General features: G+C 33.4%; 1 protein-coding gene across 1 annotated transcript in view; it reads left to right on the forward strand.

Annotated features, from left to right (window-relative positions):
* Positions 1 to 18425, forward strand: part of LOC113403716 (retinal homeobox protein Rx1-like) — a 40809-nt gene extending 22384 nt beyond the window's left edge. The window contains exons 3-4 of the mRNA XM_064218693.1: positions 17788 to 17947; positions 18256 to 18425. Of these exons, the coding sequence (XP_064074763.1) occupies positions 17788 to 17947; positions 18256 to 18425 (330 nt within the window). The remainder of the gene's footprint in view (positions 1 to 17787; positions 17948 to 18255) is intronic.
* Positions 18426 to 19492: the final 1067 nt, after the last annotated feature.

Here is a 19492-nt window from a genome sequence, read left to right on the forward strand (position 1 = left end):
GTGCATTATGGCACTAATCAATGGCGGATCACATCAATAGACCGAATCATAACTTGCATTGTTAAATAATAATTTGATTAAAATTTGACGGCTCCTTCCTGTATAAAAAACCTTTAAAAAATAAAACAGGAAACTGCCTAATATAAGGGTAATTCAATTACTCCATATAAAATAACCGACCATTACCTCTGACATTTGAAAAGAGCCTTTTTAAATGGAATCGGGCGGTATCCAGGGTCTGAGTTACTTGGTCGGCTCAACAAAGAGTATGTCTGAATTACCTCGAATATTAATTGTAGGTTCCGTACGTATCATGTCGGTGTAGATTACGAACGCCGGCGGAACTCCAAACTTGATATTTCCGTTTTGATAGTTTTTATTACAGAACTGTTATGGGAATTTCGCGAATTTCGCTTCAACTAAATAAACAGGTATGTATGGTTTTCTTATTTTTATATAAATTACGTGTAAGTACTTGAAAGATCGCAGCGCGTAGTCTGAACAAAACATGAGAACTTATTTTGCGGGGATTATTTTACACATTTTAACAAGGTAAGTAAGACTTGGTGGTAGGGCTTTGTGCAAGCCCATTTGGGGACCACGGACTCATCAGATATTCTACCGTCAAACAGCAATGCTTAGTATTGTTGATTTGTTGGGTTCCGGTTTGAAACACGCGACATAGCATCTTAGTTCCCAAGGTTGGTGGCGCATTTGTATGATGTAAGGATTTTCTATTATTTCTAGCAGCGCTAATATCTATGGGCGGTGGTGACTACTTACCACCAGGTGGTACAATTGCCCGTCCGTATAACTATTACATAAAAAATACTCGGATGTGTTTTTTAACTTTAGAAGTGTAAGTTCATTTGAGCCTGACTTTATTTTTGATATTCATATTGACTGTTGAGTGCTAACAAATCTGCCACTAATAAAAAATATTATAACATTAAGTTCAACCAAGCCCTTCGGCATATGTTTCTGAAATATAAATGAGAAAGCATTAATTCATATTTCATTGATTATTTCTGCATTGAAAACGACCATTTATTGAGAAACGTACAACTATATCATCATTTTTATTAATTAATATTTTGTAATCATTGATTATATACATTTCAAAATTATCTTGACAAATGTTCTACTATTTACAAGAAAACATAATTATGTTTAATTTATATTTTTAATACGTATTGTGCAATGTGATAGTGCATGATTAGACTTCTTGTAAATAGTAGAACATTTGTCAAGATAATTTTGAAATGTATTTTTTATTTTTATGTGATAGTGTATCTACTGTTGGTTGACATATTGAAAATAAAATAAAATAAACAAATAGTTCCAGCTAAAATAGGTATTTATGATCTAAAAATAATGGAGTTAAATCTAGACGAGATTGTGACACGGTCTTTAGTGACAAACAGTGTACAAGATGTGTCATGTACACTGTTCATGTACATTGGAGTTAAAGTTTTTTTCTGATAGGACAATTTACATTAGTTTCATCAGAGGTCCACCACTTTTGGTGATAATGTGAAAGCCCTAGATTTAGTTAATAAGCATAAAAATTGTGTTCTTTGGTTTTTTTGGGTGTGTGAATAAATAAATAATAATAATTATTAATTATGTTTATATATTCAACTTTGCAATAGCTTCGTTAGAATCTATCCTGATCTATGAATTAGGTTGTTTACGTTAACGACTACATGTATTTCATATATATTTAAATGTTAAAGTATTTAGCGCCAATATTGCCATTTTGTTGTACAACAATGGCGGCCTGCGCATGCGCACAAACAGATTATCCGTCTAATTTGACAACTATTCAACTGAATTCAACGCAGCGGCCAATTCAATACCTACTATTCAATTCGGTGTTGAGTGTCGGCGCTTTATAAAGATTAAGAAACCATTAGCCGAGAACATTTATATATTATAAAATGGGCTTTATTTTTTTAACCATAAGGTCCACAGTTTATTTTCTATAATATATTAAATTGGCCTAAAGATTTAAAACTATTTTTAACAATTTATTTCTTAGTTAAATTTCACCTTTATGCCTATTTATGAAAGATTCAAAATACGTTTTTAAAATCTTATTTAAAAATTAAGAATTGATGAAAATTTTAAGATCATGGTCCAGTTTATTGAGACATATTTGTTGTTCAATTTGTAACTTTATGATTATTGAAATAAGTATATTGAAAGTCTCATTGTGTCTGGTATTCTAGTGTTATTCGACACTGTTAGTGAGCTCCTGGTTTCTTACTATCGGGTATCGGGTTCCTACTGTTATATATAAGTCGGATTATAATGCTTACGTCGGAAGGACGACACAGCCGGCTCCTTTATACTAACTATCCGTATTTTGATCTATTTGCAGATTTAATTTCACTTTCGTTGAAAAAGTATCGTCAATATTTCGGACAAAAGGTTTAAAACTATTCCAAAAATGGAAGAGAATCAATTTGCCTCAACCACTTAAAATAGTCCTTCTATATTGTAGTTTGAAAGACTTTTTCCTGACTAATGACCGAATCACAGCTAAAGCTACAGAGCTTAAGAAGCTGAAATTTGGAATTATGACTTAAATTATAAAGTAAGCAGCTGCAAAAGGGATTTTTGGTAATTTTAACTTTGAGAGTTTGAACTGAAGGGTAACTTCATGCGAATTTTATCCGTACGAAGTGAGGATAATTAGTAGATATATAAGAACCTTGCCTAGGCGTTTTATTCGCATTCATTATATCCGCTAGCTACCGAGGTTGGTTGACATATAGGCCACTGCTCAGCTCCTTACCATAAAGAAAACCTACGGGCTGTAGGTATTAATGAATTGACTATTTTTTACTATGATGAAATTATTAAGATGCGTGCAACGTGTGACTTAGGATTACATATTGTTTTTGAATCGGCTATTTGGTTATGGCACGTGTTAAGATCTAAGTAGTTGTAGGGTGCCTTCGTGCTTAACACCTCTTTTGTCAGGACGTTTGTGATTGAAGTCATCTAAAATTTGACGTGTAAGATACATAGTAAGGTGGGTGAACCATGGAAGGCCACGCTCCTTTGAAGGCCAACTATTGAAAATTCGTAGTTATTGTCATGTAAAGACATATTCCTTCTGTTATACACTAAGATGCATCAAAATCAAGGCCACAGGTGCAGCGGCAAGGCGCATGCGCCGCTATTGTGGCTGTGCGACCTCATGCTTCGTAGACTTTGTCGTCGACGTTACAATTGTTAATCGCGCGCACAGAAAAACAAAGGTTTTTAGTTTAATAACGTATTATTATCTCATATTTGTTACTGTAAATTATCGTATAAGGATATGTTTATGATATTTCAGAAAAATAAAATAGTTTTGCCTCGATATAAGTTAAAATATTGGTAGTATTCTTAGGAATGTCGTTGATTCCTTATAAGGCCAATCAAAAATTTGACGTATGGCCTTGCTAGGATACATGGGCCTTACAAGGAACTTCTACAAACCATATAACATATGAACAGTTAATTTTTATAGTTATAAATACGTACCGTTACAGTTAAAACAATGTTTTATATTTATAATATTTTTATTTATAAGGTTTATTAAATTTTTTAAGACATATTGAATACTCTTACTCAAAATGATTTTGACAAACTTATTAGAAGAGGATTTATCACAGCGAATCAAACCTTTTGCAAAACTGGGTGTACCGCTTACCCCTAAATTTATCAGGAAACAAGCCTTTTTATTTTGTAAGAGATTAAAAATCAAGAACACTTTCAATATGTATGCACAAGAATGGCCGGACACAACTGGTTCAATATGTTTTTGGCTCGAAACCCATCTATTTCAAAAAGAAAACCCCAGCTAATGAATCCAGCTAGAGCTCAAAAAATGAATAAGCCCATTGTAGAACACCATTTTGAAGAACCTCACTTCTTAAAAATAGTAATTGATAATAATTGTTAGTTTGGCCTTCTTAGGAACATTTTGGCCTTACAAAGAACGGACCCATAAGAAGGCCTTTTTAGGTAAAAAAAAAGTTTTAAATGTTATTATAAAACGCGTTAGCAAGTTATTTGATGTCAATATAATACTCATTAATACAATTTTTAAATAATTCCCATTAATATATTCTTAGTTATAGGATGGTGTTCAAGTAATGTTCGTTGAGTTTTTTATAGATGATAAAAACATATTGAGCATTTAATGTTTCGCTTAAATGAAAGAGCTTATTGTGTAATTTTAGTAAAAGCGGATATATTGATTGTTACAATTTTATTTTTAAGTCAAACGACTGATGTATAATATTGGTCTTGTTTGGAGCCGTGTTCCTTGCAAGGCCATTTGGAAGAGCTTAATAAAACTTAATTTTAATAAAAAAATATTAAAGCTAGCTTAAAAACAAGTGATTTATATGGTACACAATAAAACAAAGTATTACTTAAAAATTTGATTCCTTCATTTATCCAGTTAATTAACGAATAAAAAGTGTTTACTCGTTAAGGTGGCCTTCCATGGTCCACCCACCTTAAATTAAACACAAAAATATATTAATAATTCATATTAGGTACCTACGGTGGTTTTTGTTTATCGAAAACAAAAAATAACGAAACGCTTTTCAGAAGCATAATAAAGTATATCAAAAATAATAATACAAATTATTAACAATATTCTAAATCACATTAAGTATAATAATCTGTACGTCTGTATCAGAAGTAATTTCTCCATCTATCTCGCGTAAGTAATAGTTAAACTCCAAACTCATTATGATGTAACCGAATACTGTTGCGTGGATTGGCGGTTGCGACGCGGCCAATTAGAGACGAACACGTGACCGACATAAGGTCGACACGAGACCGACACGTGGATCGGCGACTTTTGCATTTTCGCATGTTTATTTATTGTTTGGAACTTTCGTTTGTAATGTTCCTGTCACTGTATCGAAACTGTATAAATAAATTTTATAATACTTTATTTTAAGAAGCAAATCAGTTGATTTTTGATATGCGGATTCGGATTTGCCTGTATCAATCGTATCGCCCATGGGTAGCAGACGTGTTATGTCATTTCTATCCGGTTGTCTTTTGCTGTTGTCATTGAATAATTAGACTTGGTTCGTAAAGGCTCTGTGATATAACCGTCCTTAAATAGTCTCCTGAATGAGAACGCACCTCGACTTTGTACGTTGCCGGAATGAGGCCTGTAATTACACTGGTTCACTAACCTTCATTACAGGAGCACAGAAATACACTGCAAGCTAATATATTGAAATATAAAATAATACATACATACAATATAGCATAAATAACGGGTATATTGCAAAAAAATGGTATTTTTTTATATATTAAATTACAATAAACTCAATAAAACTAACCGTAACTGACTGAGTGACTAACTGACACGCAACACGCATGAGTTTCTGAAATAACAAAAATGAGCCCTAACAAAGAAATTATGTTTATTTTTAAAATATAATCTGTTTATGATACTGGAAGCGCCATCAACAACAAGTATGTTGTTTCGTGGAACTATGTTTCAATATAACTTGAACTTTGTGCATTTATATCGAAAGTTTCATTACCTTAAAACGTTTACCTTGAAAATGTGAACTAAAAAAAGGAACTGGTCGTTCTGTAAGCACAACAAAACGAGTGCTGTTTGTGGCGAACGAGTAATTAATTTGTCTGCGAGTTTATTTGATTGCTTTCGGAGTTCCCTGCTGAAAATACAATGAGTAAAAACGGTTTAAGCTTTATTAAACACGCGTATCATATCGAAGATAGGAGAAATTTTATTCATATGATACATAGACTTGACTGGTCGATGATCTGGAAGCTTGTTTATGAAGCTGCATATCCCATTCAGGGTTCGATCTCCGGGTTGGGTAAATAAAAAGATGTAAGAATTATCTAGAAGTGATAACGCTTGCACCCTAGTCAGTGATTGCGGTTTCAAACCCGAGCCACTGATTTTCATGAGCTTAATTTGTATCCACCATTCCGCATTGAAACATTATGGTCAAAGAAGTGAAACTACTTAAAATACATAGATAACTCTCTTTCTGTTTCACTCTACGTCACATCTCTCTTCTCTCACACGTAACGCAATCATACAATTGTACTGTCAAGTATCAAATCGCCGCGTAAGAAGCTTCACTTCAATAAAACGTAAAAGTAGTCAAGTTATTCCTTTGTAAAACTAAGATTTTTCTTCCCTTCCACAGTCTGGTAACGAAACGCGGAGCCGTAGTAATGTTCGTAATTACGCAATTAACAGATGATTCGTTGGCGTAATTAATTCAGCGCTGCGGAGCGGTTTAATTAGTTCCTTTATTTATTTTAAACTAATTGTTTGTTTTGACGAGCTTGAAACTGACAAATGGATTTTTGGTTCGACGTAAAGTTTTATTGAGCGTGTTATTGAATTTCATTGTAGGTTTTAATCACTATTTAAAAAACTATCTATTAATCAATTATTATTATTAATGAACGGTACATATTCGGTTTTATTTTATTATTATTAGTTAGCTACTTACATACTTTATATGGGGAGAATTAAGATTTTATCCCCACTGCGCTGCAGCATAGGGGTACGATTGAAAGACGATTGCATTTTAGCACGAAGATGTTTTTAGTCTAAGTCATGTCGCATAATCCAAACTAAGTTTATAAATGCGAAAATGAGTATGTCAATTACACCTTTATATCTTAACTAGTCAACCGGTCTTTATGAAATTTTGCATACACTTCGTCAGTGGTACGTAAATGAACCAAGCGTAACATCTGCCCCCACCACACATAGGTGAAAATGTTCGGATACTTGTCAATAAATAAAATAAAACATTTAATTTTTTGCACAAAAATATTCATACCGGACCCTTTAATAAGTAAATCGTCTTACAAACACGATGTTAGCTAACGACTCCTCCATGTAATTTGTTTCCGATCCTGATTGCTTGCGACCGAAGCTAACTACCTACGTGTACAATTCAATAACTTTGTCGATTAAGCTTTAACGAGAATTGAAAAAAAAAACATTCGATTTTATTACAAAGTAAAGTAAAAAATAGTTGACAGGTGAAAAACATATATTTAGTTAATTGAATAATATTTGCAATCATGTTTTTGTTGAGCTATTGTTGTGTTGATCGTTTCGTTAAACTGTTATATTTTTAACGCAGAGAGGAGCGCGTCGCTTTTTAGTCTAGGCACAATTGCGTCACCCAAAAACAAAACTGATGCATATTTATTCAACGATTTGTATTGAATCCCAATAAGATAATTGACTAACGTTTGTACTCGTATGTAAAGTCATTTATAGCGATATATTTAAAAAAGCAATTCCTTATAATAAATTGACTTTAAGTTTACAATTATTTGTAGTAACAGAAGTATATTTCATTATCATACATTTACCATACTATCCGTTAATCGTAACCTACTGATCCGTAAGTAGCAAGCGAGTAAACAATTATATAATGCCACTCGCACATTTGATGATAAACAAAAATGTAGAATAAAACGTACACATAAAAACAACTTAATCTATGATTTATATTTATAATGAAATGATTTCATCAACGAAGTCTTCAGTCATAAAAATCAATGTAATAAACGCGTCTATGCAGACTCTCGAGCTAACAAACTTACAATTAGCATACAAAGTGGGCGAGAGCGGCCCCCGCAAATAAAGCCGCGTGCACAAGTTAATAGTGCTCCTATTACCTCGCGATCACGGGCCGCAAATAAAAATACAAAATAGGGCTGCCACTAACAAATAGATCGTAATCAAAAATACAACTTATACAACTCATTATGCGACTCAACCTTTTTGCGTGAAATTCGTTAAGTACCTACATAAAGTAATGTTGCACTTCAATTTGACCTTGAAATTTTACTCTAATTTTAAGGTTTTACTTTGTTGATACATATCGGTATCTGCGATCTGTGAAAGTTGAAAATGATTTCGTCATACGTTGGTAGAAACAACTAATTATATAACCTGTCTATTTTATTTAAGGACAAATAAACAATGTGACGTAGCCTGTGTATAAAACGTATTCATTCATAAAGGCTAGTTTATAACATATAAAAATGATGTTTTTGGAAGTATTTCAAAATTTTATTTTCACATGAGAAAAAAAATTAATTATTATTTATTAATTAGGTATGAATTTTATAAAAATATTAAACTTTTTTTTATATAGACAATATTTGTTATTTTTCACCGTATGGATGAAATGTACGTGTGGTAACCCTATGCAGTTCATAACGAGGGGGTGACGCAATGTTTGCGCGCGCTCTTATTGAATTTGTACAAAGATATTGCCGTTTAATTGCAGGGGACGCTCGACCTCTTGCGGCTCTATGCGTTCCTGGTAGATGCTACATTTTATGACTTCAATTATATATATTTTGTACACCGTAGAACCATCCGAGGGGTAAGGTCACCACCATCTACATCAGTTAAGTCTTATTTGTGACCTTTGCTAGTTTACGTAGATGTAGGTACCATTTACCTACTACTAAAGAATCTTTAATATTTTTAAGGTGTTTGTAGAATTGTTTTTTAACCAATCAGTAAAATTAAAAGCTATGATTACCCCAATACTGGGCTAAGGCCTTCTCTCCTTTTGAGGAGATAGATTGGATCTTATTCCACCACGTTCCTTTCAGATAAATTGGTGAATACACATGTAGATTCTTTTAATGGGATAAATTACGAGTAAACACGTAAAGGATCATAGTGGCTAGCCCGATGTGAATCCGCAATTAGCAGTTAAATGTCATTATTTCAATCACTGGGCCGTCTCAGTCAGAGGAATTAGGGATTATAAAAAAAAAACGATAATATGTCTCACTAGCGACCCGCCCCTTTTCACAGCTTTTTCAGTCAGTTCAGAGCCATATTGATCTATATTAAATGCACAATGTTTTTAAGGTACTTAATTAAGTATAGTAACTAATAAATAATTATTTATTAGTTTATTTATTAGTTATTATTTGTCTTAAATAGTAAATGATAAAAAAATGTTATTGTAGATTATCCCTACGACATAGACATATACCATAGCGGACATTTTTGTAGACCTTTTTAAGGTGTAAAATGTTGTCGTACATTATTTTGATATATCTCGTATGGATCAGGCAGCGTTTGCAATGTAAGCGCAAAAAAAAATTTTACATCATCTCATTGGAAACCTATAAAATTATTAGTGTTTTCTACCATATTGTGCATGTATTATACATTTAAACCTCCCTCTTGAATCAATCTATCTATTAAAAAAACCGCATCCAAATCTGTTGCGTAGATTTAAAGATCTAAGCATACATAGAGACAGACAGTGGGAAGCGACTTTGTTTTATACGATGTAGTGATGTTTGATATATCGCTATTACGGTGAAAATATACGAGTTAGCATGGGAAACATAAACCTTAAACATAAACCTGCGTCTATCTGTAGTAATAACTGATTTAAGTCACTCATTAAACTCTCCCATTATTTAACCGCTCTAATTGAATTTTCATTTCCTCTTTAAAGTTTAATCTTCTCTAATCGTTTCAGGTATTTACGTCCTTTTAATTTTAAGTAAATTATGTTAAAGATCTTAAAATACTTTTTCTCAGCTTGCTATTATGTAAAACACACCACAGAACTTTTAAATTTTTAAACCAAACGAATAAGTCTTATTTTCCTTTAAATACAAACGTACTTAAGCTGTTATTGAATTTTATAAAAGTAAATGATGTAACGATTGAAGAAATCAAGAGATGAGGATTCAATTTCATTGTATTATAATTTCTATTGTTGTTAAATTAAAGTTCAAATTCACATGGCAACGCGACGAGGGTGTTTTGATAGTTTATATAAAATGTATCCTTGTTCGCTTGTAATAAAGTCAATTATTGTTTGTCGGGTTTCGTGTTAAGGGGACATCACGCTATTTGTCAGGACTTAATTTAGTTGTGGATTAACTCAGTTTGAGCGATTGATGTTTTTGTTACCGCTTTTGATACAAGTTCCAATACTTGTAGCGTTGTACAGGTTGCCTCGGGGGAAATATTACATATTATAGTTTTTATTGGCAATCTCAGAGACTTATGTTTATCTTCGATCCTTAAATAAACTTTAAACATTAATTCTGATTCCCAGAAAATAACTTGATTAATATAACAAAAATCATTTTTTTTGGGTTTTTTTTATTGAGGTGTGTTTATTACGAGAAAGAGTATCTTTTTCAAATAACTGTTTCTAGAAATTTATTGCCGTTGAAGTGATTTATTTTTCTTGCAGTGCAATGACCATGTAACTAAGTTCTATTGTATTGAACAATTACTATTTAATTAAAATGAATTATTTATGTTCATATCCCTATCATAATGTTTATATTGCAAACATAATTTAAAATTGTATCGTCTTTTTTTAGTTAAACATGTAAAGATAGAAAGAGAGCTATATATCTTTGTTATTGTATTGATATATTATTATATAATTGACATCAAAAACTTCCAAAATTAATGGGTACAGTTACAAGGAATCACATGCAGGCCCCGTGATGCCATCAAAGACACGCATCCCTCCCCTTAAGACGTAACGAACGTTATTATTAATTTTACCTCGCGCTTCCCCGAGCGAAATAAAACTCTCACTCTCAACAATAAAGATCAATTTGCTACACATACAGGTTAGAAGATAGGCCCCTTTGTTACCGCACAAAGCGAGTTATTGGCTAACTTTTGGTCCACAGGCTGCATCTAAGATGGCGAGGGTTTTCTGTCTCGTTTCCTCGTATGCTTTTTACGTATCGGCATCCCGTTTTGTTTCTTGAAAGAAGTCAGTGTTTGTGTTGGGCGTTAGAGGGGGTTTGTAAAGTAAATAAAGAGGTATTGAAGGCGATCGATGGAGGCGAGACTACAGTTACGAGTTTCGGTGTTTCGCGAAAACGAAGTTTTTTTTTCGTATAAGAGAATTTTCTTTTTAACAAACTTCAAATAGCAATTGGCAATGATACTTTAGAGATCGCTTTCGAATCGTGAAACTATTATTAGGTGAAAAAAATGCAACACTTACCTATATTAAAAAATATATATAATTTATAATTAAAAGAATGTAACAAAAATGCTCTAGGTAAAAAAAAATCATCAATATATTTTATATGGAATATACCTAAGATTTCCATAAAAAATATTGATTATTTTTTTTTATTATAACAAGCTATGCTTACTCTGCTTTTAAACTTGTATAATTACCTAAGCGTATATCTACTCACCGTTTATGTAATAAATAATTTTAGTATCTATAAGTGCCCATTTTAAACCTATAGATCCCTGACTGATCTTTGATTAAAAAAATATTAGATCATACTCTACTATTACATTTCAAAATATTAAAATCAAGAGTGGGTAACACATACAAACGGACACAATTACTTCTCACCCATTGGTCATTCATTTCATCATCGCTCCGCCTACTCGATACTGAGTCTAAACTACTTATCAGAACCGCAAACGAATGACTGACACTTGCAAAATTAACTAGATCTTTGGCATATTTAAAAACATTTATATTCAACTAATTACTTGCTGAACTGAAGTGATTTGATTTTAACAACTTATGTATATTAGTATATTATATTAGAATATACTATGTCCGGATACGACCGATCGCTATAATTAAAATTAACAATTGAATCAAATCAATGGTTTCGATTCGCCGATACTAAAAAATACGTATTGTCTTTATATATATATTGCATTCATATTCGTAGCGTTTCGAAGTCCAATTGAAAACTATACACGAAGTTATATAATAAAAAACGAGCTCGGCCCGTCTCTTTTTGTTTCCCGCAGTATTTATTATTTCTTTTTATCTTTTTCTCCCGTCAAGCGGTTATCGATTGTGTCGAGCTCCTAACGTTCGCAGTACGAAACGTTACTTGAAAAAAACTGACAACGGTCAACGTGGCGCGTCTCTTTTTGGTTAGGCGCATGGATATCCTTTTTTTAACATTGACATTGACTGTACGATACATATGCAGCCATTCATTATACATACAGACAATATATGAAACACTTTTGAATGCAATTGTACTTGCGTCGAATAAAACTTGCTTTACCCTTTTCCAATCGAATCTAAAAATAATTTACTAGGTTATTTGTTGTAGCTGGAATATGTATATATATGTTTATAATCTTAATTCAATACGGGTGTAACTACGAGGCACAGCTAGTATCTATTATATAAAAGTGGTGGTCTGGGTATGTACCACTCCATCAGCAATAGAAAGTATGGTTGTGTTCCGATTTGAAGGGTGAGTAAGCCAGTTAAAGCGACAACGTCTGATGTCGTGATGTTAGTGATCACTTACCATTTGCCAGTTTACCCATCCGATCAACTATAAAAAAAAGTTATTATTTTCTAACAATAAGTACAAATAATAATCAGTTATCATCAGAAAAATCTTGTTCATTGAAATCCTCACAAATATATACTTACATACTTATATTTTTTTATTGCATATCTTTTTTCCAAGACCACGAGAAAAGCATTCATAAAAGAAGGTGGCGTACAAAACAGAAATTCATAATACATAAAATTGCGCCAAGATTACACAAATAATATGACACGTCTGCCTTGCCGCGAGTCTATTTGACGAATGCTCCTCGTATTATTAAATCGGAAGCAAGATTAGTGGCGGGGGGCGTGCCACCGACACTTCCGCACGGAATGCGTACTGTTTATCGAATAATGTGAATTGAGATCAATTCACTTTCTGAAATTACATTAATATGACACTAAGTACCTTATTCATGAAATTGAACTTCTGTATCTGCGTCGGGAGTTTAATTGGTGTACCGTTTCACTTCACGTCACATACCTATAGTGAGTTACACACTTTTTTCATAATTATGATTTCCTGACTATAAACATTTTCATTACTAGATAGAAATGCCAACCGTGAAGTTTCTTTTGACGCTGCCCAATTATTTTATTGGTTATATAAATATTACGTTACTTAAGTCTGCAGCCCTGAATGAACGTTATCGACTCATTTGATTTCTACACAAGAAAACAGGAATATTAGTGTTAAGAATACCTACATCATAATTGGTATTTACCTGATTTCAATAAATAACATGAATTTTGTAATGATCTTGGACAATTAAAAACATCTCTAAAATTGCGCCAATATAAAAAACAACATATTTATTTTTTATTTATTTCTTTTAAAAACTAATCTTTAACAATATATATCGTACTATATGTAACATTATATCATCTCCGGATTATTTAAGACACAATAAACAGTTGATTAAATCTCCCAATAAAATGTTTCCCCAAATACAGTATCTAAGCTGTACTTAAATTACTAGCCAGTCAAACAGTTATGACATTGGCTTTTATATCTTATATTATGTTGGTAGATTAAACTGAAAAAAAAAATATTTGGAAAAATTAGAGTCACTCATTAAAAAACAAATTTAATTTTAGACATGAACTTTATACTTTATATAAATGACAAATATGTTCTTTAACTCGGTACAATATTTGTATAAAAATATGTCTACACTCGGGCAAGCTCACAGTCGGCACTCGACAGTCGACACGCACGCCTCGCGGGGCTAATTAGAGCCAGAATTCTTAACACGAACTCTGTAATTTTTAATTTTTGTTCGTAATGGTCATAAAACGCACTGAAATAATTGATAAGACTTGCCTCAAATGAAATTATAATGTAAAGTTCAGTATTTAAGAAATTACTAACTAAAGACCATGTTCAGCGTGTTAATTAAAATATATAACTTTCAAGTAACAAATAACAACATTAAAAGTAAATGCGACTTTTATTTAAAAGCACACCGAATAAAACTACTACAAAGCGTCAATTCTTTTGTTCATTCGGCTGATAAAACGAAAAGTAATTCCCCCAAAAAACAATGCGTCCTAAAAGGCCCCAAACAGGCTCGTTTGTAAAATTCGATTTGCGGATATTATGTTAACATTATTGCAACGAAACAACACATGTTACTAGCAAAGTCAATTTGTCACTCGATTAACATTAAAAGACCTCGTACAAGCGTTGAATAACTCAATTACTCCCAATCCAATATAACAAACTGGGATTCGGTGCTCTCGAGAGACTATTCGATATTTAAATTAACCGCGGGCGACCAATCACGGCGCTCCGCTCCGAACACAAATCTGACATCTGTCATATTTGAGCGCCATTGTTAGTGTTTTGACGTTTCTTTTTTTTTCGCGTGACAGTTGGCGCGGGCGTATTCGGTTATTTGTTTTATTGTTACGTTTTATTCAATCGGACGTAAGGATGTGATGCCCGCTGCGTGCTAAATGCTCTTATTTGTTATTTTTATTTCAACATCACTTAAAATTCTATGCTGAATGTTTAGATAGAGTTTAATTTTTTATGAAACCCCTTTTTGTACCTTACTTTTGGTATAATTTAATTATGGGTATATTAATGCCAGTTTAATGACCCATTCAAAAATAATCGCTTATAGAGCCGTCGAAGACAATTTAATCGCAAATTATAATATCTATATATTTGAGTATCACACAAATCTTTAACGGTATCGTGTTAAGGCGTTAGTGACAGGAAACTAATAACTCTGTCTCAAGTCACGCGGGAACGGAATCCAAATCGCTTATATTTTTTACGACCGGAACTGCTGTCAGGTCTATTTACGTAAGCTTAACCAGTTTGTTTCATACAGCTGGGCAAAGGCCTTCTTACTCTTGAGGGGCATATTGCAGGCTGGATATTTCTTCAGAAGGGCTTGCACAAGGCCCTACCACTCAAGCAATCATGGCTACCAAAACCTAAAAAATTTAGACTACTTTATAAATATGTGTCTCAAAAATTACTTAGCGTAGTCACTGATTGTTCTATTTCAGAACGTAAGCTTAAAGGCTTCAGCCATTTCGAATATGAAAATAAAAACATTTAAGAATGAGTCATAGTTCTCTCATCGTTAAGGCAATGTGATCTCAGTACGTAACGTGACCCAATGACACCAGCAGTACCATATTTCAAAAACGGTCATATCAGTTAATAAACAAGCCTATTATACTTTTATTGCTCAAACATAATTATCATGAGGTCTCTCGTAAGCTCTCCCTCATTGCGTGATCGCCGAACACTTATTAATTTCTAACAAACGGGAACCAGTCGTTTCATGCTCGCGAGTGTAATTTTACTTTTATTAATTACCAAAACAGGGCTATTTGCCGTTTGTTTGTTGAGTTATAATTAGATTTCCGAACCGCCCGCCACATCGCTTCCAGGCCGTAGATGTGCGAGTGTGACAACCCTGTTATTGCTTCGAATGTTTTGATTTGCTTTGTTATTAATTTTTACGAAATGTGAATTATAAATGGGGACCGGGCATTCCGTTTTTTTACTTAGTAGACCTCATTATGGAACATTGTTTGTGTGTGTGTGTGTCTTATTTCGTACGTAAACGTGCGACAACTTCATGATTATCATCGTTGGCATCCCTTTCTTGCTGTCTTTTAAACATATGTAGTTGTCTATTACTTCGTTTTGTTTTTTCGGTTAATTTAAGTAGGTATTTACTGTTCAGCAAAAGCCACCTTAACAACTTATCACCACAAATGTCATTAAATAAACATATGCTGTATTATTGACATTTACATTTGTTAACGTTGCAATTTTATAGATTAAGGCATTGCTTCTGCAAAAATATAGGTTTAAGAACTAGTTACACATCACTATGATCAGAAAATTTAACTCACGCTTCAACACTTATTACTTCCAAGGCAAAGCTCAGCTAGAGGTATCTTACCTTCACCAGGTACTTATTTAGTTCTCTCAGATTTAATGTTGTCAGAATATTAGTTGCAGAACTTGTATTTTTCAGCTAAATTTCCAATATTTCAAATGCCACTTTCATGGCCTCCAACGTCCTCTCTAATATAATAATATTCGATTTATATGAGAAACATTCTCAGGATCAATCAGTTTGGCAGTGTTTACATAACCGCGTCTCAGGAAGGACCTAAAGACAAACATCTGATTGGTGTTGGATTGCCGTTTCATCATCTGAGCACTATGTGTCTGTATGTCTATATCTAAATCATAATCTTAATCATCTTGTACACAAACTGCGGCTACTACAGCGAGTTATATAAGACAGGTTGCCTGGAAGAAATCATTTCCTTAGTAATAAGATCGCCTTTGTACAACTGTTGTTCCTAAATTATATGTAATTTTTACCCATATAGTACACAACGATTTCTAATTGCTATTTTTACAAATTAAAATACATATTGAAATCGGTCTTTTAATAAGAGCTCCAATGACATTAACATACAACGTTGTCATACGTATAACATCCCTTGTATTTCGACAGAGGTTTAAAACTTGTGTGAGTAACTTAATTTAAATAATTTTTGAATTCTCAAAGAACGGTCTGCGTAGCGCTGACTAGCGGCGGGTACACCAGCCGATACCATTCGTCAAAAGCCCCCAAACTCATTAAATCGTTAGCACTTTTGATGTTATCCTTCTACTATCAATAACAGCACGCATTTTAATCATTTGTATGAAGGTCTCGATTATGATTTCTCTTTAGAATAAACACGTTATATGAATTATTTATTAGTAAGCAAACTAGTTGATCGGCATGATTTCCTGTAAGCAAAACAGAAATATTTGTAGGAGGTTTTATAATTCTCACTTATAAGACTCTTATTTAGTTAAGAAAAAAAAATTGGAACTAATTCTACGATATCACTCCACTTCTTTAATGTATTAAAAGAAGGCCCTTGCCCATTAGGACATTCACTAGCTGCTGCTGGAACGTTAGGTAGTTACCCTTTGCAATTCTGTTAAGGAAAATGAACAAATGTATTTCGTTGTTGGTTGCTAAAATCTTGGATATATTTTTTCATAGCATTTACACTCAACTGTCATATCTATGGCGTGATCCGCGAGACCCATTTCGGTCGAATGTTAAACAAATTTAATACGTTTGACAGGAAAGCCATCAAGCCTCGCATGTCCCTAACCTGTCTCAGAACTGAAATCGAACCGGTCACGCGATCGCCGTACTTTTACCGCTCTTCTACCCCCAAAAATATATCATTTCACACTACAACTTGACGCCGCATTTATTTCGTACGTCTCACGAGATCACAACTAATATTAACTGTATTTTAAATTATATAAAGTTTAATTTGCCGTGAATGGCTCCTGGGAGGTAGAAGACCTGATGGCACATTCATATGATTGAGTTCGCGTTTCATGCTTCAGAGTATTCAAAGTTAGTTTTGTTATGTCTGGCCTCAAACAGTTTAGTGACGTGTTTTCTACCTGATTTATCGTTGAAGCGTTGCTTTTTCGGTTTTATTGCTTGAAACGCGAAGTTTGATACTATAATGGTACTATGGATGGCACATCAATTACGTGGAAGTTGGTGGAACTCGGCTTGGCTCGTTAGTTCTGTTGTTTAGCAATTGTAGGGTGTCGCTGATCAAAAGTTTAACGGTTAGGGACGATTTATGGTTGCATGAAAACTGTTGCTAGCTTTCATTTTACGATTCTTGTTTGTTTTAATGAAATTAGGCAATTATCTTAAACATAGCGATGACGTTTCGATAATTTGCTTAAAATATTTTAACTAACACATTTTTGGTCACAGTGACCAATTTTGAACGCTTGCTACTTTCCTAGAAGATATTAATGTGCAGATCAAGTGCAGAATAGAAGACTGAAAGACAAACTTTACTCATAGTATTTTCTCCATTCCAGGTATGGTTTCAAAACCGTCGTGCAAAATGGCGAAGGCAAGAGAAAATGGAGGCGGCAAGACTCGGCCTTTCAGAGTATGGTGCTCCAGTACCGAGACTATCTGGTCTTGGCTTGCCAGTCGACCCGTGGCTGGCACCGCCTTTGCTCACTGCTTTACCAGGTAATATATCTCGTAAATTAATCCAAGTGATAACTTTTAAAACCAAAGAAAAACATGTTTATATCCCACTAAATAAACAATTCTTGAAGGTAGTGTTATGTTACATATTTCCGAAGTCTTAATTGAATGTTCCTTATTTAATATTTGTAAGATTATTCATGATGTAACAAATATTAAAAAAAAATAAAGTAGATATTATAATGTCCTCACTGTTAAGTAGTGAATTCGTTTAATAAAAATTATTTTTGCCGCCGAACCAATATAATACAACTAAACACATTTTCTGATACACGTCTTTATTATTTCAGGTTTCTTAAGTCATCCACCATCGGGGTACCCGAGTTACCTGACTCCCCCCGCGCCAGCAGCCCCCGCGCCCGCTCCAGCACCCGACCCCAGGTCCTCGTCCATTGCCGCCTTACGTCTCAAGGCAAAGGAACACGTGGAAAGCATAAGCAAGGGTCTCCAGATGGTTTAGTTAGTTCCACTTTGACACATTCCAGTTTTATAAGCTAAAAAATAATATAAGTAGTTCGGATATCATGATATTTCCGGTGGGACACCTAAAAAGAATTGAATAACTAAATCTTCACCAATGAGTTCAAATCTGGCTAGAACTGGTGAGCTTATCAAAAATTATCAGCGGTAAAGGAAAACAACCTTATTGGTAAATCTAGAAGGAGCCATAGAAGACAGCCTTCTGATGTCTGATAGATGCAGGTGTTTTCCTTTACCGCCGAGCATGATGAGATGAATGTTTAGTGTGTTATAACTCAGCGATGATTGGCTTTAAGCCTGAACCTTCGGCTATTATTCAAGTGGTCTGTCCACTGAACCATATCAACTCTTTTGTTTCTGTGGATTTTAAATCTTCCTATTTCTTGGGTCACCTAAGATATTATTAAAAAAAAAAAGTATCTCGATACTCGCAACGATCGTGAAATGAGATTTATAGGTTACTCAGATTCCTGTGTCCTTTCAAAATAGTTATTGTATACAATGACGCGTATCAATTGAAATTTTACGATCGAGTTCTACGTCGAGGTTTGTGTTTTACGCAATAGATCCGCAGATCGTACTAGGTAGTTATATATCTGCAACAGAGCATATTGTATCATAATTATATATTTTAGTTTGAGATTTTTGACTGACATTCCATATAGTAAATGAAACTTGTTTCAAATAACCTCCGGATCTAAAATATAAATATATATAGGGTAACGAAAACCATAAGCATATGTATTTTTATGTTCGAAGGGTGTTTGAATCTAGCTTAAGTAGATTATAAAGCAATAACTGTAAATACTATTCTAAGTTATTTATAATTAAAATATGTAACATCTTGTTTATAGTATATAATTTAACGGCACTAGTTTTCATCAGTTTTTGAACAAATGTCTTATATATTTTTTTCTAATGATATATCTCAACCTTGGCTTGATAATAACTAATTATACCTAATGACTTTATGTAATTTGGGGTATATATCTAATGAATCGCCAAGGCGCGCCCCTCCACTGTGAATTGTCGGCGTTTTTATAAAAT

This window comes from Vanessa tameamea, chromosome 23, assembly GCF_037043105.1.
Source record: "Vanessa tameamea isolate UH-Manoa-2023 chromosome 23, ilVanTame1 primary haplotype, whole genome shotgun sequence".
Classification (NCBI taxonomy): domain Eukaryota; kingdom Metazoa; phylum Arthropoda; class Insecta; order Lepidoptera; family Nymphalidae; genus Vanessa; species Vanessa tameamea.